The 21532-nt window shown below is 41.3% G+C and overlaps 1 protein-coding gene, 1 long non-coding RNA gene and 1 pseudogene across 2 annotated transcripts; 2 read left to right on the forward strand and 1 right to left on the reverse strand.

Moving 5' to 3' along the window:
* Positions 1-15871, forward strand: LOC147322314 (uncharacterized). Its single transcript, XM_086306871.1, has 4 exons — positions 1-76; positions 10738-10843; positions 12249-12845; positions 13171-15871. Exons 2-4 carry the CDS (start codon positions 10826-10828, stop codon positions 13861-13863), a joined length of 1308 nt encoding a protein of 435 aa, XP_086162997.1. The 5' UTR covers positions 1-76; positions 10738-10825; the 3' UTR covers positions 13864-15871.
* LOC147322315 (uncharacterized) lies at positions 662-2455 on the reverse strand. Its single transcript, XR_015131087.1, has 5 exons — positions 2258-2455; positions 2115-2147; positions 1582-1790; positions 1245-1418; positions 662-793 (listed from the first exon to the last, which is right to left on the reverse strand). It is a non-coding gene; the product is annotated as an uncharacterized LOC147322315 (long non-coding RNA).
* Positions 15872-17481: 1610 nt separating the features above from the next.
* Positions 17482-20081, forward strand: LOC147322316 (zinc finger MYM-type protein 1-like; annotated as a pseudogene).
* The last annotated feature ends 1451 nt before the right edge of the window (positions 20082-21532 follow it).

Consider the following 21532-nt stretch of genomic DNA (forward strand, 5'->3'; position numbering starts at 1 on the left):
CAGCGTGTTGATCTTTTTCACACACGCACCGGAGCGTCAGCTTCAAGCGGACCATCGCTACCTCTCACATCTAAAGGTAAGTGTCAAGGTAACTTTGAACTGAGTTCAGTCAATCTCGAGTTTTTCGAAGTTTTCTGAATGAAGTTTTCTGTTGCTCTCTGTGAGAGGAGACCGTTAAAGGCGAGGCTCTCCAGAGTGTAGCAAAACAGGAAACCACAGCTGTGTGTGTGTAAGTGTGCAAACGAATAGATTAGAAGTGCAAGTGAGCCACGAGTAAAGAAAGGTCACGTTTCGTGATTTGTTTTTCTCACCACTGATCACGCGCTCAACACTCTACACATACTTGCATCACACGCGCGCTCTCAAGCATCGGTATAGGGCTTTGAAGCTGACGTCACGCCGCAATGCATTGTGGGAGCGGATCTAGAAGGGTGGCAAGTGCCACCCTAAAATGATCCCTTGCCACCCCAAGTGCCACCCCAGTTTTGCATATGAAAGTGTTGTTTATTAAAATAAGATAGCATTAACAGTTTGAGCGTAGTTACAGTCAGCTGTGAATATAAATGTTAAAACTGAATATATTGCATAGCGTCCCCCCCCCCCCCCCCCCCCGCCCCCCTCCATCAGTAACAAATGGTTCAGCCCATAGCAGGACCATACTCCAGGATGCGGATGGATGATGTGTGTCCTGCGCCACCCATACGATCTGGGGCGTATCGGAGCCATTTTTGGACTGCTTGTGCAAAGACAAACTCGGACATAGAGTTTGCCCCTAACTGCTGCGTCAGGCCATCTAGGACAAAAATACACACACAAACAAAAAAAGTGAATTAGAGCACATGAATAAGCTCTTGTTAACTGTCTTCAGCGGGGAGAAAGTATGTAAACTCCTAGGCTGATAAACATGAAAGTTACCAGGCGTAAATCTGCAAACTGCCGCATTTGATTCCCAAAGAGCTATGAGCGGAAAAAGTGATAAGTCTTAGCATGGTGTGTCGTGTATCCTTTAAAACAAAATAAACATGGGGGTCCTCGGGCTGTACAAACTACAACCTGAGGACTAAACAAGCTGAAGACCAAAGACTCCATCTCCAGATTAACCGGACATGAAAGTCTTGTTATTAAGAAAGACAAAGTAATATAGCAAAAACTGGACAGGAAATGTGAAACACACCCAGCAGATCAATTGATCCCTTTATTGTTCACTTTAGGCTCATAAAACTACAATAAACGGTAAAACTTACAGCGCTGTGCAGATGCATGTTTGGTATCTTTAAATGCCCTTTTTTGCTTTGTCTGGTCCTTGGTTTTTTTCCCTGCCCAGTTGAGTACCGAGGCTCGTTTGTAATGGCATAAGCCATTACACAGCGGACTCGCACCTCCAGTGTGGTCCCTCCAATCAAGGCAAAGCGTCTCACCTATAGACACATTTTAAGAGATGTAATTAGCGTGTCTCGTGTCTTAAATGTGTATGCAAGTGCTTGTGTGTATAATCAACATGCCGTCGTTATGTATTTAAATCACATCTGACAGCTATTACACTTTATAGTTACAAAGTGTACATAACCTTTATATACTTACCATTGCCTTATTTGCCTCTTGTGATCTAAGAGCTGCCTCTGCATTGTTTAGCTCCTCAATGTTGTGCAAGGGCAAATCCAGAGGCAGTACCCCAGCATCTACCGATTCATTGCAGCAGGGATGGCGGATGGCTCTGACCTCCTCACGGAGTTCATTAACTGCTCTGGTCCGGTCTGACAGCATAGTTAACATCTTTTGTGAGGTCGCATCTGTTTCAAAGAACAATTCTAGAAAGATTAATGGCTTAAGCAGTGAGAGGCGAAAAACTAATATATCCATAAATGATGGTGTAACATTCTGCATTCAAGTATAAGTTGTTCTAACTGCTAAAAGTGTTTGCTAGTTTTTGCCTGTCACATATATTTGTATATGTAGCTGCCATCACCAGTGTGTGAATTGTGTGTGAATGGGTGGATGACTGAATGTGTAAAGCGCTTTGGGGTCCTTAGGGACTAGTTAAAGCGCTGTACAAATACAGGCCATTTACCATTTATACCATGTAAAATCTGAAATTCCAAGATTTTCAAACTTGCCTTGTAATAGTGGCCTCACAGAGTCTCTGGACTCTACAGAAAAAAATCACAACAAGATGACATTCAGGAGTATAAATTTGTGCTTTGAAGATAAGAGCACAATGACATTGTGATTCAGCTTTAAAACAATTTGAAAAGCATACCATCTATAGGGAAGTCCTCGACATCAGACTCTGCATGCTGGGGAGATCGCAAAGCTGTGTCATTTTGTGTGTCCTGCCAGAGTGGCGAAAGGTGCCGGAAGCTGGGCGGGGCATTATGATGCTCGCTGTCAGTGGGCTGGGGGGAAGACTGCGGAGTGGTGAGGGCTGTTTAGAAAAAGTTAATTTTTGTTAAGTGGATGGTAGTTACCAAATCAGCTCTGAAAAAAAGAGGAAAAATAGGGCACAATGTCAATAAGGAGGGAAAACTAGATACAAAGACGGCTCATAGAAGCTGAACCGAGTCCTATGTGTGAAGGGACAGTAACTGCGTGTGCATATGTAAGCATTTAAACACTGAAGATAGTAAAATTAACAGTATTTTGTCTAAGTCTGCCATTGTAGGAATTCATGGCACCAAGACAAAAACGTGGCGCACAGTGTGACGTCAAAATAGGCGCACACCTTTGACGCTGCGTTTTCTCCGTTTTCCTCGTCCACACGTAAATGCTAAAACGGAGTTTTCGAAAATATCCACCCTAGCAGGCTTCTGTGGAGATCAGGGAAATTATTTTACTGCTATTGTTAAATAATCATCATCATTACCATTGCATTAATAATATAATTTACAGTATTGATATTGCATTCAGATGTTTAAACAGTGTGTGTGTCTTTCAGAAAGACTAAGTTGCAGGCTGACAGGAAGTTGCAGGCTTTGCAGAAATGAAACAAGTTATTCTGAGGAGCTGGTTAGACGAGGCTATTTGAATTACTAGGTTATTCAAATTGTCTGGTATACTTTTATATTCTTTTATTAAGCTTTTAGTAGAGGTTCTTGATTAGAACATTTATTCAATATAGTACATATAGTTTCAGTTAGGTTGTTACACATAGAGTTGGATGTCTCGAGACCACTTTTACGTGGTCTTGGTCTCGTCTTGGTCTCGGCGGACTTTTGTCTTGGTCTTGGTCTCGCTGTTTCGGTCTTGCGTTCTCAAATCGACATAGTGTTCGGAAGATTTGGAGTCAACCATCAGCGGAGTGGGGGGGGGTGGCTTACTGGGCTTAAGCCCGTGTCATTTTTTCAGAAGCATGGGGTCTTTTGGAGTGTAATTTTTTAGTTAGATGCCTGACTGACAACTGTATAAAACAAAAACAACACACGAAGCACAGAGCGCACCGTCGTAAATTCCCCCTAATTTTGGTATGATCCGAGCTCAGGCACTAGGCGACTGAGCACAGCACCCATGTGAGCGAGGGGGGAGAAGCTGCTGCCTGCGAGTTTGCTGCAGACAGATGAGAGCTTAAGTTTGACCAGGTACCAAAGCAAATCATTCGTACTGAACTAATAATGTAAATATGACGGTGTATCACAAAAGATTGATATCAAACTGATCACTTGGTTGCGTTACTTGCTCTTCGAGTGAATCAACAAATGGATAAATAAAAAGCCGAACAGCAATGCTGATTTTTTAGAGAGTCTTAGCTTACATTTCATATTTTCAGTTGTTTCCCTCCACGGCTAAACAAACTCTCTAAATCGGTTTCAATTGTGTACTGATGAACACAACAATGGACATAAGGAGCTTCTTTCAAAGAAAAAACTCAGGTAGATGTTATTTTATATATTGTGCTTTGGATGTTGTTCAGTATATCTATGCAAAACAAGAGGAATTTCAATACACAGCAGTATATTCACAGTTGAAACCAGATATTTACATACACTTTATGGAGAAAACATAAAAACTTTTTTTACTGTTAAACATCAATTTAGAGTAAACTTTTGTTTTAGATAAATAAATGTTGAAATATCTTTTGAATTAGTTAAATGTCAGAATAAAAAGAGGGAGCTGTCTATTTTAATCACTTTCATGAAATTTAGGAGTACATATACACTAAGTTTATTGTTAATTAATAAGAAAACTCCAGACGATTCGATTCTGAGCTGAAGAAGCTTCTGATAGGTTAGTAGAGTCCATGTGAGTAAATTGGTGGCACAGCTGTGGATGCATATAAGGCAAAACACAGAGCCTGTTTCTGTGACATGGGAAAATCAAGAGATGTCAACCAAAACACCAGGAAAAGAATCGTGGAGCTCCATAAGTGTGGCTCAATTTTGAATACAATTTGGTGCCATTTGCAATTAAGAAATACAGATAGTTTCTCTCTTTACTCTTAAAGTTAACAAATATGTTTTTTATATTTATCAATCTAAAAAAATAAACATTTAGTCTGATTTGATGTTACAATTAAAAAAGTGTTTGTGTTTTTATCTGAAGAGTACATAAATATGTGGTTTCAACTGTATATTTGATGATGTTGGTGTTTGGCTTGTCAGCACAAAGAGGGAGAGAGAGGAACAGAGAGGGAGAGAGAGGAACAGAGAGGGAGAGAGAGGAACAGAGAGGGAGAGAGAGAATGACGACAGAACAGAGATGGAACAAGAGCAGGTGAGACACACATGTTAGTCAAATGGTTGTTTGCCAAAACTCATCAGAACATGTATCTAGTACCTAGTGTTTCTTTTTAGATACCATTTGTTACTTTTCAAATTCTATATTTATTAAGTTATGCAGGCTTGTTTGCACAACAAGGCTAAATAATTATATAAACTTTTCTCAATCTAAATATTGTACTTTGGTAGAATTAAAAAATAAGTGTAGTGCAGGTCTATGATGATTTTTAGTGCTACTATCATCTAGTTCTGATTCTGGTTCTGTCTTGGTTAAGTCCTCAGTAGTCCTGGGCCCTATTTCAGGAAGCCGGTTTAGTGCAAACTCTGAGTAAGTATACCCTGAGTTAACGAAAACTCTGGGTTATCGGTTTCACAAAGCGAGTTTAGATTAATCCTGAGTGAGTTACTATGACGACACACTCCGTGAAGCTAACCTGCCCCCTAGCAGGTTTACTTCAACTAACCCTGACGTTCTCCGCCTCTGTGTCGGAAACCTGACTGTAGGAAGTGTCAGACATGGCGTGCTCCTTCCTTGAAGAGCCAGTAGATGTTGAAGCCCAAATTCTCCGCAGAGCTCTCCGCTGGGAGAGAGTGATTAGAGCGCGTTTGGACATTTTATCATTTCCTGATGATTTTCTGTGTGAACGTCACCGTTTGTCAGCACAATCTATAATTCATTTGAATAACATCCTCAGGCCTAATATTGCTCATGTGACACATCGCGGACATTCTCTCAGTTCTGTACATATTATTTGTATCGCACTTCGGTTTTTTGCAAACGGGAGCTTTCTGTATAATATTGGTGACGCTGAGCACGTTTCCAAGGCTACCGTCTGTCGGGCAGTCAGGAATGTTACAGTTGCACTGAAACGTCTCCTGTACTTGTTTGTGGTGTTCCCATTATCACAAATGTGGAAGCCAACTGCTCAGCCTCTGAGTGGTGGTGGTGGAGGACCCCCACCTGTTTTTCGGGCCTCCGCTTTTTTTCTGTTGGCTATAACGGGTCACATTTGAGCATACAGAGTAATCAAATATGTACTTGTAATGTGCTCAGATAATTTCAATAAGTGCTTACAGAAAGAAAATTAATGTAGCCTCTAACTGCAATTGATTTACATCAGACAAACAGACCAAGCACTATGGCTCATAATACAATTACACCTTACCTGTTTGGACTATATTTTTATATTTCATTTTTACTTGCTGCCAGGCACGTTTGGGGCCTGTTGGGTTGCACCTGCGCTCACATCACAAAATAAAATGTATGAGATAAAAAATAAAATAAAATATAATAAAATAACGTGTTATTAGATCAATGTTTAAATTAACACTCACGCATTGACTCTGTCGGCTATGTTTTGCCATGCATGCTCCCTTTGTTTTGCAGCTGAGGCTGTGTTACTTTTTTCCTGCAAAATTTGCATGTTATCGGCATATGCTGCCATCAGAATTTCGGCCTCAAGCGCTGTAAGGTACGTTGACCGCGCCTTCTTTCCCTCCGTCTCCATGGTGACTCGCTTAATCTGTGCTCCACTAATCAGGGCTTTATGTATCCTCGTGCGCGCGCTTAACTCGAGGTTAAAGCAACTCCGCGTTGATTGAACTAATTGTTATCAGCCTTCCTGAAACCGAATATTCCGAGTTGGACAGTTCGGGGTTACTCAACCCTGAGTATCGTTTTTCACTCTGAGTTTTCTAAACCGGCTTCCTGAAATAGGGCCCTGATTTTGAACTGTTGTAGTCCTGTTTTAATTCCGGATCAGTTCTGGGTCTGGTTGAATTGGGGTTTAGTCCCTGTGTCTTGATACAGGCCCGACTTTGTTCTGCCTTGCTGCTTAATTAAAAAAACTAGTTTAAGGTGTCCTGCATAGAATAGCATCTGGCTGCAGTTTAAAGACTTTTTTTGTCTCGGTCTCGGTCTTGGTCTTGGTCTCGTCTTGACTCGGTCTCGGTCTTGGTCTCGTCTCAACTTGTTCTTGGTCTTGTCTTGGTCTCGATACCCTCTGGTCTTGGTCTTGTCTTGGTCTCGATACCCCCCTGGTCTTGGTCTTGTCTTGGTCTCGGATTAGGCGGTCTTGACTACAAGTCTAGTTACACATAAGGATGAGCCTCTGTTCTGGTGAAAGGTCAGAAGTGCAACGGGTGAGATGAGAGAGCATTTAAGGGCGAGACACACATACAGTTAGTGAGCGTTAGTAGGCAAGAGGTGACATACACATATACGCACACACATTAGTTAGACTCATTTATAGGTGAGAAGTTGGTCATGTTTGTCTCTGGAAAGAGGAACAGTTTCTTGTTGTCTCTGCAAGAAAGAGGAACAGCGTCTGGCAGGATGTGGGGCTCGTGTTCCAGACGAGATAGAAGACAACGTTCTTTTAAACCGTGTTAAAAGTCATTGTGCTTTTGATTTGACGTATGTATATATTCTGTCTGTGACGTATGAAGGGGCGTCATTAATTCAAACCCTGATGCTATAAAAATCTGTGTATGCTTTGATTAAGTCGGAGAACCGTTCCTGTCTGCGAACAGGCACTGGTCTTCCCACGCGTGTATTCATTAAAATCAATTGTTTTGACCAAGATCTTCTGGACCATGGTTGTTTGTACTCTCCTTCATCAATATTTGAACCTTAACACTTCTTTAAAAATCTCAGTTTTCAGTTAACGAAAACGCAGTTTACGTGTGGACAAAAGGTGCAAACACAAGTTAGGTGAGCGTGCAACGTAAAGTTTGAATTGAGTGCGAATTGAAGCGGGTGCTCTCCAATCATTAAAAGTAACAAAGTCATTGAACACATTTATACAGTTACCTTTACGTTTATCAATTATATATCACAGATTTAATTTTTTTGTAGTACTATGCTAAAAAGCAACTACAGAGCGAAAGTCTGGGTCAAGCGCCGAGGCGATGGCAAGAACAAAGGAATCCTCGACGCGTTAAAGCTAGCTTTGTAAGGGATTATAACAGCAAAGTATGAAACGAAAATGTTTTCTTTGTTGATAGACTTTGTTTGCAGTGCAATTTATTTGTTGCCAGATTGTAAGATGAAAGTAGACACAGTTTCAGGCTCCCACATTTTGTCCGAAACTGTACATTAACGAGTTTTTTTTTCCTTTTTTTTCTTTCTTTTTTTTGCTGTTATTCAAATGCAACCGTGGAAATAACGAATAGAAAAAAATTCATTCATTCTTACCTTATACTAATCGTGGTGCAGGCCAGTGCAGTGCATGAACTGATGCCTTCTCCGGTCAATTCCGCTGAGAGTAAATCTAATGTCCTCCTCTACTGTACAAGACAATGGTTACCTGGAGGGATGTACCAATGTGATAGGGGTGCTGCAGAATAGTCCAAGTGATCGCTGCTTTAATTTCCCGGTCAACTATACATAAATTGCATGTCGACACGATTTTTTAAAGCTGGTGCACTAGACCAAAAGTCATTGATAACAAAAGAACAATAAATCTACTTTCTCCGGTACTTTATACGCGCTCAGTTGCAATGCAATTTAACGCTCAACTACAGATCGATGGCTTTTTGATGGTGGCCAGCGCCGAATGATGGTCAACTATAAATAGATGTTTTCTCGACGTTGTTGTTGTCACCTGGTCGACTACAAATAGATCAAATATCAATGACAAAAAAACAACGGTAAATCAACTTCATTACAAGGGCAAACCTGGTAGGGTCCGTCAGACCGGTGACAGCCATCCAGGGAACCTGTTTCAGTTGCCGAAGATTCCGCGAATTCGCTCCACCGCAGCGAAGATGAGGTAAGAGAAGGCGGGAATGCTGAATCTCTTCAGCCAAGCCGACAACAGGTACCAGCCAGGTGCCAATAGGTTCCAGGAAGCGACAGGAGACAAAACGCCAGTGCAAAGGTCTGAATTCAGTCAGAGTGCATTCGGAAACTAATCTGTTACTGCCAGATGAAAGAGCCAAATATGATTTCAGTTTCACGAGTAGCCCGCTACGTTTTCCCCGACGTTTAAAGCGCTTCCTCTTATGAGATGTGGTAGGGGTGTAATCCAGGTGATGCGGTACTCCAGATAGTAGCAGAGGTAGAAAAAAGTCCTGTCCATCAGCGTTAGTCCTTCCCAAATTCTCTGTGGCAAATCGAATATTTAACAGAGCTTCACGATCGTAGGTCAATAGAGAGTCAGCGTTGTTCAATAAAAGTGACGAAAACAATAGAAACACGCAGAGCAAAAGTGGATCCGACAACCGTGGACGGCGAGCCATGCACACCGGCACCATCTTACACGGAAGAATATATATATTTCGAGATGATGGCAGCAGCAGCAGCCGTTCTTCTCAGCATGAGTAGCTTAATGTTGTTCGTGTGTAATTCACGTTGAGTAGGCTAACCACGTTATTACATTAATGCATGTAAGGTGAACTAGCAAACATCATCATAGCTACATGCGGCTGTCTTCTTGTTTGATGGCAGATACTCCCTTCACCCTGGCCAAAAAGGCTAAAATGACCAAAGAAAAAATGGAAAACAGTTAAACATGAGAGGTTTTTGGACAAAGTTTGTGTGTTTGTTTTTTTTTTGTTTTTTTGTTTTTTTTCCTTCATTGTTTAAGCACTGCTTCCAGCCAAGAGTGATACCATATATGCCTCATAGCTGTAGAAAAGGCTAAAATTGTTATCTTTTTACAAAAAACAGCTGAACATGAGAGGTTTTTGGACCAATTTTGTGTTCTCCATTCTTTAAGCACCGGTTTGAGCACCGTTTAAGCACCGGCACGGTTTCAAAAGTACCGGTTTGGCACCGGTATCGGATAAAACCTAAACGATACCCATCCCTAGTGTTGAGCGCTCAGTGCATCTGCGTTCGACTACTACGCCTAGGCTGCACTGTCGAGTGCAGATCCACTGAGCGTAGCGCAAGCTAGCAAGACAGAAGCTAAGCTCGTTGCAACATGGCAACTGCCTCAATGCTACCCGAAATTGAAGCTCCCCCACCCTCATTCAGATCTGGTGTTTGGAACTGTCTTGATTTTCATGTGAAGCATGACCCTGATGGTAAGCGCGTCATGGACAAAAGTAAAACAGTATGTCGGCTGTGCCACGGAATGCTCAATTGGTGGGAACTAGTGTGTTAGCGCAGTTAGCTTGTTAATGTGTTGACGCCGTCCAGCCCCACGCACGGGGCGATCCATGGTAACTCGTTAAGGGAGATTTGTGGCGTTAACGTCATTTTAACGAGATTAACGCTGACAGCACTAGTGGGAACACAACGAATATGACTGCACATTTATGCCGACATCATCCTAGTGCAAAGACAAGTGGAAGCAGACAAAAACAACAAGCACGCATGCCACAAACTTTACAGAGTGATTTAGACAGCTGTTAGCACATGATTCTCCTTATAGGGACCTGATATGTTTAATATGCTGCTGAGAATATAGCCAGAAGAAGAGTATAGTATAGCTTTTATTTTGGAAAGAGCCATTTCTCTGTAATAAACTCTCTTTCCAAAGATGAGTGATTCCTCAATCAGATTTATTTATTTATTTATTTTTGTTGTTTCAGCAACATTAAATTTAAAAACTGTACTTTTGAGTTAAAATATATATTTATAATTTTAATAAATGACAAATTAAAAAGGCATGAAAATTTTTGTCTCTAAAAAAATATTGAACCGTGACACCAAAGTATCGAACCGACTGAACTGTGAATTTTGTGTATCGTTGCACTCCTAGTGTGAGGTAAAAGTGCTACAATGAAAAACATTTCAAGAAAATGTAAAATAAATGTATTCCAGGATAAAACACAGCTGTCTTTGTCTTGTGCAAATCGTTGTGTCGGCTCACTGGGCATTTGATTCCAATAACAGGCCTCAGTCTCTCCTGCTACTGGTCTGCCATACTGCTAAATTTGGTATCGGTGCTCAAACCTTTTGTGTCTGTTTGCCCACCTCGGGAAGCAAAAATTTGTTTTTTTTGTCAGATGAACATATGAGACACTTTGACTCTTCAGTGCAGTGTGGAGCCTAACAAAGATCTGTTTTGTGTCCCAGCTGATCAGCAGGAGGAGAAGAGTCTGACGGAGCAGCAGAGGAACATTTTCAGCTACTTGGACTCAGCTCAGCCACTACAGAGGAAACAATGAGCTCAACACAGAAGGTGACAGACAGAGCAGGGCGATATGACCAAAAATATTTATCACGATATACATTTGAAAATTTGCGATAACAATATAGCTGACGATAAAATTGACACTAGACAAAATACTTTACAACTGCACAACTTTATTAGTGCAAAAAAACCCATCAATGTATTTTTACTTAAACAAGCAGCTGTTTTTTATGTGTATTAAAGTTATATAAAAATGTAACAGTGCAAATACAAATGCCTTGGAGCAAATGTCAGCCAATTTCCTCTGGAAAATCCTTTTGGTTAAACTCTCAGCAAGCAATTTGCATTTACACTGTTAAATTTCGAGTTAGCGCTGCCAATCAGTAATCTATGTGAATGACGTCATTTCCTCATTACCCGGAAGCTGAAGCCCTCAGCTACAAATGCTACAACTAAGCTAACGGTAGTACATCCAGTCGTGAATGCACAGATTGCTGAGTGTTTTCAGCCTGGCTTCACAAATGATGAAATCCCTGTGTTATTAGCTGAATCACATGGTGTTACTATCAGCAAACGTACTCGCGAAAGCGCCAATTTGTTGGGATCCGTTTTTGAGTGCACGTTCCTCTGCCATGTGCTTCCGGGTAACAAGAAAGCGACCTCATTCACCTATATTTTTGATTGGCAGAGCTAACTCGAAGTTTCGAGTTACTTTTCTCAAAATTTCGAGTTATATTTCTCAAAATTTCATCTTATGGATACTAGCTGTTTTGTTTTTATTTAGTGGCGGAAACGGGCTTCCATACTTAAAAGCCGATTCACAGAGCTTTTAGTTGTTGTAAATATTGTAAGAGATGATTTGTTTTTGAAATTTGTGTAATGTGCCTGAATGTTAGTGATATTATTATTATATTGTTATTATTGATTGCTTATATTTTAACAATTGTGAAACCTCACTGTGGATGTAAGAGCCAAATTATGTGGATATCTTGAATCCACTTTATTGTATAATATTTTATGTGATAGTATTTGACGGAAGATGAGCAACATCTGTTGTGGAAGCTAATGGGGTTCTTTTTAAATAAACAAAAATACGATTTAATATCACTGAATAATTATGTATAAATCTATAAAAATTAAAGAAATATGTAATAGGAAACTACACTATAATATAAATTATAAAATAATATAAAAGTGTGTGTGCATGTGCGCGTGCAATCAGGAGGGATGGGCATGATTTTAGTGTTTGAACAGTCATGAATTATTTTTAACAGCAGGTTGGATGTAATGTGTTAGAACTACCAGCAGGTGGGGATAAGAGACCTTTAAGGTGTTTGGTGCCACACTCCACCTTCAGGTTTAAAACTAGTGTTAATGGAGGGAGTTTGAAGGTTGAGTTTGTTCCACGACTGCATTTCACTCACTGCCTCTGTTTGTATCTCTGTCACTGCAGGACCAACATGGAGCGAGAAGTCAGCGCTCTCAGGAGGCCGACAAACCTCACAGAAGAAAGGGAGAGAAAAAACACACCTGTGACGAGTGTGGGATGGGTTTTACTGAGAAGGGTAATCTAAAACAGCATCAGCTCATCCACACTGGAGAGAGACCGTTCAGCTGTGACTTGTGTGGAAAGTCTTTTTCCTGGAAGGAATCCCTAAAACAACACCATCTCATCCACAGTGGAGTTAAAGCGTACAGCTGTGATCAGTGTGGCAGAGCTTTTACTCACAGTAGCCACTTACAGAGGCATCTAGTTACCCACTCTGGAATTAAGGCATACAGCTGTGACATCTGTGGAAAAACTTTCAGCCACATAGAGACCCGAAATACACACATACGCATTCACACCAGACATGATGTGTACTGCTGTGAACAGTGTGGCAAAGAGTTTACAACAGGCTCACAGTTACAACAACACATGTTTATCCACACTGAGGAGAGACGTTATAAATGTGACCTGTGTGAGAAGACTTTTAAAGCTCCACATTACCTGAGACTACACCAACAGATCCACACCAGAAAGAGACTCTACAAGTGCAGTTACTGTGAGGTATGTATTTATATTGTTATCTTGTCATTTTAGCCTGACTGTTTGGAACAACTCTGCTCATTAAACTGTGTTAGCATGTTAGCAATTCTACTGCATGGAAAAGCAGCTCTGAGTGATTATTCAGATTTTCATGTCAGTTATGATTTTAGTATTACTGTAGTATTATGGTGGTAGTATTGTAGTTATTGCAGCCCAGTAAACTGAGTGTGTTAACTGAAACAGTCAAATGTAATTGGACGTCTGCAGAGATGCTCTTTATTTCAGGCGACGTTCAGGATAAAAGTGTTGAAGGACTGACTTACACTGTCTTTGTGTCTTTGTTTAGAAGCAGAGCGACACAGATGGATCCAGTTCTCAACCCTGTCATCACTGTGGTGGTGGGAAAGATTTTCGTTGTGACCTTTGTGGAAAAACTTTCAGTCAGCAAGCCACCCTAAAAAGACATCAACGTAGACACACTGGAGACAAACTGCAATACTGCAAAGAATGTGGGAGTAGCTTCCCCACATCAACTGAGTTAAAACAACATGAACTGATTCACAGTGGGGTTAAAAAGCACCTCTGTGATCAGTGTGGGTCATCCTTCACCACTGCATGGGAGCTTAAATCACACAAACGAGTCCACACAGGAGAGAAACCATACAAGTGCAGACACTGTGACAAAAGCTTCTCACAGTCAAATGGTCGTAACAATCATGAACGTACACACATGGAAGGAAACTACAGCTGTGACCAGTGTGACAAGAGCTTCAGGAATCTCAGTTCATACTCCAAACACAAACGATCCCACGTTACTAATAAACTGTTTCACTGTTACCAATGTGCCCAAACATTCACCTCATTGTCTGCTCTGTGCAAACATCAGCGTGATCACTCAGGGCTGAAATCACTCCCATCACTGGATCACAGTGAATCTGAAGAGACAGAAAGATCCTCTGGTTTCAGTGTCAGACTCAAAAAGCTTGAGATCAGGCTCCACAGAGTTCAGATAGAATCATTTGAACTTGTGTTGAACTGAACTGGTTGCTGGGCTGAACTTCTACATAATACAGATTTACATGAGATCTTATTTTCTGTCGTTTTACTGAGTCAGTTTTGTCCTTTTTTCTCTGTCCAGGGGCCCGTTCTTCGTACGTCGCTCACTACATCCAAGATCAAATGACACATCCAAGACCAAACCATCGCGCTAACCGTGAGCTCGCTAATCCGGTTCCCCGAACACACCTGCCGTTGACGATTAGTACAGCTGGACGCAGTAATGTGACATCACTGGGTGTCGTAAAAGGGGCTACGCATCGATAGTAGAAACATTGATCGGCAACCCCCTGATTGGTCAGCGAAAATGTCGAAGGAGCGCGCTCAGTATTGTTCGGCAGCAGAGCAAGAACTCTTGATTGAGGGATTTCAGGAGTTTCAGAGTTTAATTAAAACGCAAGGGAACACTGCAAAGGCTGCAAAAGCAAGGAGAGAGGGCTGGCAGAAAGTTGCTGACAAATTAAACTCGTAGGTGATTTAATAATAATAATAATAATAATAGATTGGATTTATATAGCGCTTTCCAAGGCACCCAAAGCGCTTTACAATGCCACTATTCAGTCACTCTCACATTCACACACTGGTGGAGCAGCTACGGTTGTAGCCACAGCTGCCCTGGGGCAGACTGACAGAAGCCAGGCTGCCATATCGCGCCATCGGCCCCTCCGGCCAACACCAGTAGGCGGTAGGGTAGATCTATCATATGACACTATATTATCCAATATTATATGGCATTATATTGTATTATAATATGTTATATTATATCCCCTTACACATTAGAGCCAGAACAGGACCCACTAGAACATGGGAACAAATAAAAGTGAAATACAGGAGTATTCTACAGAATGGTAATATTTATCTCTTATATTGCTTTTCGTCTCTTGGAAAGAGACCCTGTAATAGTCTGTTAGTTTGTTCATAACAGCAACCAAGAAAAGGGCAGAGCAAAAAAAGACAGGTGGTGGTCCTGCACCCCCTTGTCAACAAGTTGGTTAGGTAAATAATACCCTCACGGGAATATCGATATCTCTCAATGAGCACAGTGTCACGCTGAGCTGAAGGATCCTGTCTGTCCCGCAATATACGCTGAATTCTGAGGACTCTCCTTATCAATCTTGCACCTTCCTCAATGGGTTGCTCGCGTATACGGACAGGACATGGCTGCGACAGGCTTCCCAAATCCACCTTCGCTTTTATAGCCGTGGTCTCTCATCTTGATTACACGGAGTGATTTACAATTACTACTCTGAAATATGAATTACATCTGTAATAATCACATACACGTAATAGAATGTTAATAGTACATTTCCCTTTTTTAGGAAATGACCTGTATGTATCTGTGTGAAATCAATAAAAGGATCAAGTGCTGCATTGTCTTTAGTTACATTGATGTTATTTATTTATGGTGAAACAGTGGTGGAATATCGCTGTTGCTTTCGTATAAATGAAGCGGACATACCTGCATGGCCGCGATCTAATCCTGTTTACATAAAGTAAACCTGCTCCCGAGCAGGTTTATGCTTACGGCCCTGCTGCTATGACAGCAAGTCCCGGATGAGCTTCGGGGAACCGAACGATCCAGGATCACGTGAAATCGTCAACAATCAAATCCAGCTAACTTACTTAGCGAGGTACGAAGAACGGACCCCTGGTTTTGCTCGTCTGTAAATAATTGAAACTCAGTCAAATAGTTCATTGTTCTCCAGCAAAACGTTTTGGAAACTCATGTTTAACCTTTCAAACTCTGACATGTTTTAGCACACAAGGCTTCATCGGGGAGTTCACTCATGATTGGACCATGAGAATAAAGGTTTTTAGTTCTTTCAAAGAGAGTCTTGGAGGTGTTCGATGTTTCTGTTTTTTCTACATATAGGAAGAAACTATTTTTCTAGCTTTGTGTAGTGTGGAAGTTTTTAATGTTTCTTTCATCTGTGATGTTCTTGAATGTGTTGACATGAAGATGGTACAAATAAACTGTCCTTTTAGCTTTAGCTCCTAATTTATTCATTATTTATGGATGTAGCACAGCAGCAGTGTCTTGATTAACACATGGAGGGCTCGGGATCTGATGGTGTCATCTCTCTAATTTGCCCACTGCGTAAATCTCACTCTTTGCCAAGAAATTGAAATAAATCTTGTTTCCCTGCTGGATAGTGATCCACTGTAACTCTGCTCCTCCTTCCTGTTTAGGATTTCTGTGGCTGAAGTAAAATTCCCTCCATCCATCACTTATCCCAGCTAACCCAAAGTAAAATAAAGTTTTGCTCATCTTAAAAAAGCATTACAATAATGGGCATTACCAATGCAAACTGAATAATACAGAAGATGAAAGAAGAGACTTGGATCAGTTAATAAAGCTCATGATCTCGATTCATTGTGGCTGCTACACAGATACTTCTGGGTCACTTCTCTCAGTTAGGAACCTTCCTCACCAGTGGCGTCGTTAGGCCTATTTTAGGGATGCTGAAGCCTCCCTAAAATATTCTTAAGCCCCCCTAAATAATTTGGCGGGGTTTTTTTTGTTTTTTTTTTAAACTTATTCGATTTTTGTTTTTTTACAGAACTTGCAGACAAATTCAATATAAAGATGCAGGAATATGAGTCTAAAGAAATAATAATATAAACCTGTCGCTATTCACACAAATATGATCATAACTCGGTTGGTCCCTTTCGCTTTACATTGTTAAGGTAGCGTCAGTGCTTCGTTATCCAATCCGTTCCAGTTGTTCACAGGGGACATCCACATGACTGAAAATCCAGTCCTCGTTTTCACTGCTACTTTACACTCCGCTCGTATACACCTGCGGACACACTAGCGTACATGTGGCAAACGGCAAGAAATCATGGATATACGCAAGTTTTTCAAGAAAGTAAGTCTTCATCACTGGCTGGTAGTAACAATTAGTTAGCTCCAGCTAACAGCGGAGTCCCATGTAAATAATGAACCAGGTGCTCCCCATTTTGATAAATAAAAACCTGGCTAGCGCACTAAGTTAAATTCTTAGCATAATGTTAATTTCTGTCACTCGTTTTAGCTCTGAAAAATCGAGCTGTGGTATGGTTATCATCAGTGGAAATAATAATAATCACTCCATCCCCATTAACCTGTAGGAGTCAGGGCAGAGGAGCACAGAGAGGCAGAGGGGAGAGACGTCTGCTGGAGAGGTGAGTCAAAGGATGGAGTCATTTGTGATGCAGACAGTCTGATTAGAATTTTATGGGACTCAATATGGATATGAAATATGAAACATTTCAGTCACGGTACAACATATAAGACCTGTTTAACTTGAGCTTTTATTTAGGAGAGTCAAGGTTAGAAAGTGGAGAGAGCAAAGAGAGAGAGATATATATAAGTCAAATTAGCCTGACTCACATATTTTTGAGAGTTCTATTTTAATATTACTTCAATTCAAGTAATTTAGTAATATTTTTCAGGGCTTTAAATTGCAACCATTTTAGTCACATGCGTGCTCAAAATATAATGTTTGTAACTTCAAAATATTTGGAAGCAACAGAAGTCATGATATTAGCAATTTACATTACAATTCAGTATGTTTTAATGTATCTTGAAGGGTGAGGCAGAAGGGGAGGCTGAGGGAGAAAAAGGTCAACAGGCAAGTTCAAGTCAGAGAGAGCAAGGAGAGACAGAGGAGCTGCAGCAAATAGATCGAGAGGCAGAGGAAGATCAAGTTATTACAGAGAGAGGAGAGCAAACAGGCCAAGAGAGGGAAAATGATGAAGCAGCTGCAGCAACTCATTCTACTACAGGGTTTGATTTAGGTGACAAAGACACAAGGCCCAGACAGGTGAAGCTGAAGAGCTATCCAGCTGATACTTTTGGTACACAGAAGCGGGCATTTAACCACAGCTGGTTTGAAAAGCACAACTGGTTAGAATATTCAGTCAACCAGAATGCAGCTTTCTGCTTCCCATGTAGAGTGTTTGGCAAAAACATCAAACATGATAGTTTGGTCAGTAGCGGTTGCAAGAACTGGAAGAAAGCTTTAGTCATCTTTGGCAAGCATGAGATGGCACAAACACATAAGGACAGTGTTGTTACATGGAAAAGCTACCAGGGAACTAGCAAACAGGGAAACGTTGCACAGGTGATAGCAACTGCAAATGTGAGTGAGATAGTCGAAAGAAGAGAGTATCTCAGACGAATTGTTGCAGTCACCTCTATGTTAGGGAGACAGGGACTCCCTTTTCGTGGCCATGATGAAGGTGAAGACAGCCCCAACAGAGGGAATTTTCTTGCGTGCATGGAGCTTTTGAAGGAGTTTGATGCTTTTCTTCAAAAACATAATCCCCCATCAAATGCACAGTATATCTCACCAACATCCCAGAATGACATGATTGGAGGTGTACAAGCACATTTTAGAAGGCTTCATCCTGAGGCTATCTATGTGCATTGTTATGCTCATCAACTCAACCTGGTTTTGTGCAATACTTGCAAGGCTGTCCCAGAGGCTGTGGAGCTTTTCAGCTTGTTGGAGTGTGTGTATTCTTTCTTCAGCACCTCCCTAGTCAATCATCATAAGTTCATGGAGACTCAGGCAAAGCTTGGATTGACAAAAACTGAGCTTGTGCAACTTTCAAACACTCGCTGGGCATGTCAGTTGCGATCAATCAGTGCAGTTCTTGAGACATTGCCTGCCATTTTGGAGTGCCTATCTGCAATTGGATCCCCCATAGCTGTTGGTCTCAGAGCAAAGCTCTACAAGTTCTCAGCAGTCTATGCACTACTGATGTTTTAGTCGATTCTGTCTGTAACCGAAGGACTCCACAAATTCCTGCAGAAAAAGACTTTAGACCTGGCAGAAGCTTTTATCTGCAAACAAGCTGTGTGTGACACAATTAAGGGAAAACACTCAGATGCATTTGCTACAGAGCTGTATGAGAAAACCAAGGCCCTGTGTAACACCCACAGTATCCCTGAACCAGGTGCCAAGACAAGGCACAAACAGAGGAAAATGGAGGATTTTGTCCTGGAGGCAACTGTGGGTTCACGCACTGAATTGAACAACTCAGACACATTGAAAAGAGAGTTACTTTTCCCTTGTGTGGATCGGATGGTTGGCGAGCTTGATCAAAGATTTTGCAGTGTAGATGCAGGGCTGCTAAAAGGTGTCCAGGCATGTAGTCCTGAATCTGAGAACTTCTTGAGTGAACCACACTTGAATGAACTTGCAAAGCACTACAGACTTGACCTGAAAAAAGAGGAGGTTCTGGTGGCCAGAAACTTTCTTACCCGGAAAACAGAGGCTGGATGTCCACCCAAAAATATGTTGTCTGTGTACAACCTCCTTGATTCAGACATGTTTCCTTCTCTGAAGGCAACCATCCAAGTTGCCCTAACAGTGCCTGTCAGCAGCTGCTCGTGCGAACGGTCCTTTAGTGCACTGCGTCGGCTGCACTCCTGGCTGCGTCAAACAATGGGTCAGAAAAGACTTCACAGTCTTGCAGTCATGTCTATTGAAAAAGACACGCTTCAGCATCTGAGTCACAACAGAGTGATTGACCGATTTGCCACTCTTAAAAACAGACGTCATTCTTTGATGCTTCCACCCACCAAGTAACTGGTGATTGCAGCCAGAAAAATGTACTTTTTTATTTTCAGTTTTTTTTCTTGTTATTGATGCGGCAAACACATTTCCTCTGTTTTTTTGTTGTACTGTATTATAAAGCAGACTGAAATAAAACAATAGATCTATTGGTGGCCTAGGATGTTTAATCTGTCCAAAAAAGTAGGAAAACAATTTCTCAGTCTTTGTTTTCTGTTTGTGAAATTTTGTGCTCATTCACTACGTTCGTTCATGTCGTGTACATCTCTTGGGGGTTAAGCCCCCCCTGTCCTTAAAACCTAGTGACGCCCCTGTTCCTCACCAAAACTGACTGTTGGACCACACCCCTGGTTTCATGAGAAGTTGTTTCAGCCATGATTTCTCTTCCTGTATTTCAGAGTAAAGACTGAAGTGACAAATGGAAACATGTTTAAAAAACGCAATGTGAGAGAGACGTTGAGGTCCTTGGAAGTTACCCTGGGTTTTTCTGTCACCCTGCTAGATGTTACACACCTTGTTATTGGACTGATTTCTACTGCTGGACTACTCCTGGGGAGAGTAACAATATTCTTACTAATTAGCTCCCTTTCACACCTTTGGGGATATTTATTTTTGTGCTTGCAGCGCTGTGAGCCAGAACAGCGAGAGAAAAATCTGCAACAGCAACGAGCCGAATGCTTAAGTGAATCCCAGCAGCTGCACATGTGCTACGCTGATTTAGAGGATATCTTTGCTCTTCATAATTCATAACTTCATAATTACACCCTGTGTAATTATGAAGTTATTGAGCTGCACATACTTTACGACCTGCTTAAGTTCGAGGTCACAGCGTCTGTAGAGCAGCTGGAACATAATGAAGTCTACAAGGTTAAAGTTTTATCTTCACTTGTTGTTCTCTCTGCTGCTTGGTTTGATGGATCTGAGAGCTTTTGTTTTTATTACTGTTATTATAATTATCATTAATATTTTACTCTTTAAAAGCTTTAAAATAGTGTTTGTGTTTTGAAAAGTTGATTTAAGAATTGAACAGAAACATCTGTCATAAAAATCGCCCAAAGGCACAGAGACAAACTCAAAGGATGCAACCTGTAACTTTCTCTTCCTTCATGTCAGCACCATCATCGATTATTTATATTAAATGCATATAGCAACAGTAACACTTTAGTTTGGATTTCATAATTTCTGTAACTGGAAAATATTATTTTGTTTAAAGACAGAAGTGAGTGCGTAGTTGCAACATTAAAGTGAAATATTTAATAGTCTAATAACAGATTATGTGTTGAAGCTGTCGTTTCAGGAGGAGAGAAGCTGCAGAGAGGCGTGTAAGACTGCAACTCTGCTTCCTGGTCCCAGCTCTGGATAGTCATATTTTAGGGGGTTTAATAAATGTGTCCATATTTCTAGAAATGAGAGCTGCTCCATCCAAAGTGGGATGGATGCCGTCTCTCCTAACAAGACCAGGTTTCCTCCAGAAGATTTGCCAATTATCTATGAAGCCCACATCGTTTCTTGGACACCACTCAGACAACCAGCAACTTAAGGAGAACATGTGGCTAAACATGTCACTCCTGGGCTGTATCCCAATTCAGGGTCTGCCGCGTTTTAAGGCCGATTACGTCACAGCAACGCGACGAAGGCTGTCCCAATTCGAAGGCTGCTCGAAATGCGGCCCTCAAATGTGTCCTTCATTTCCCTGAATTCTAAGGATGTGTCGGTGTAGACTTCGTGGCCCAACATATCCCAGATTGCATAGCACGGCGGTGGGTGTGGATAATTTTGCCGAAAAAAACGGTGGAAGCGGAGCAGCCAAAGTGTAAACGTTTAAAAGTAAGTACTGTTATGATGTCTCAACAGGACCTGGAAAAACTAGTCCATGCATTCATTTTTAGTAGGCTTGATTATTGTAACAGCATCTTTACAGGTCTACCTAAAAAAATCAGTCAGACAACTGCAGCTCATTCAGAACTCTGCTGCTCGAGTCCTCACTAAGACCAAAAAAGTGGACCACACCAGTCCAGCTCTGAGGTCTTTACTCTGGCTGCCTGTCCGTCAGAGGATAGACTTTGAAGTTCTGATGCTGGTCTATAA

The sequence above is a fragment of the Aulonocara sp. 'chitande type north' Nkhata Bay genome, linkage group LG9, assembly GCF_057382095.1.
Source record: "Aulonocara sp. 'chitande type north' Nkhata Bay isolate Kocher_YH1m ecotype deep benthic linkage group LG9, A_spYH_male_GT1.1, whole genome shotgun sequence".
NCBI lineage: Eukaryota > Metazoa > Chordata > Actinopteri > Cichliformes > Cichlidae > Aulonocara > Aulonocara sp. 'chitande type north' Nkhata Bay.

What these genes read in the sequence shown, in the direction of transcription:
- LOC147322314 (XM_086306871.1), top strand. An exon ending in ACAAGTGCAGTTACTGTGAG is followed by an intron (nt 12,846 to 13,170) that starts GTATGTATTTAT and finishes GTCTTTGTTTAG; the next exon opens with AAGCAGAGCGACACAGATGG.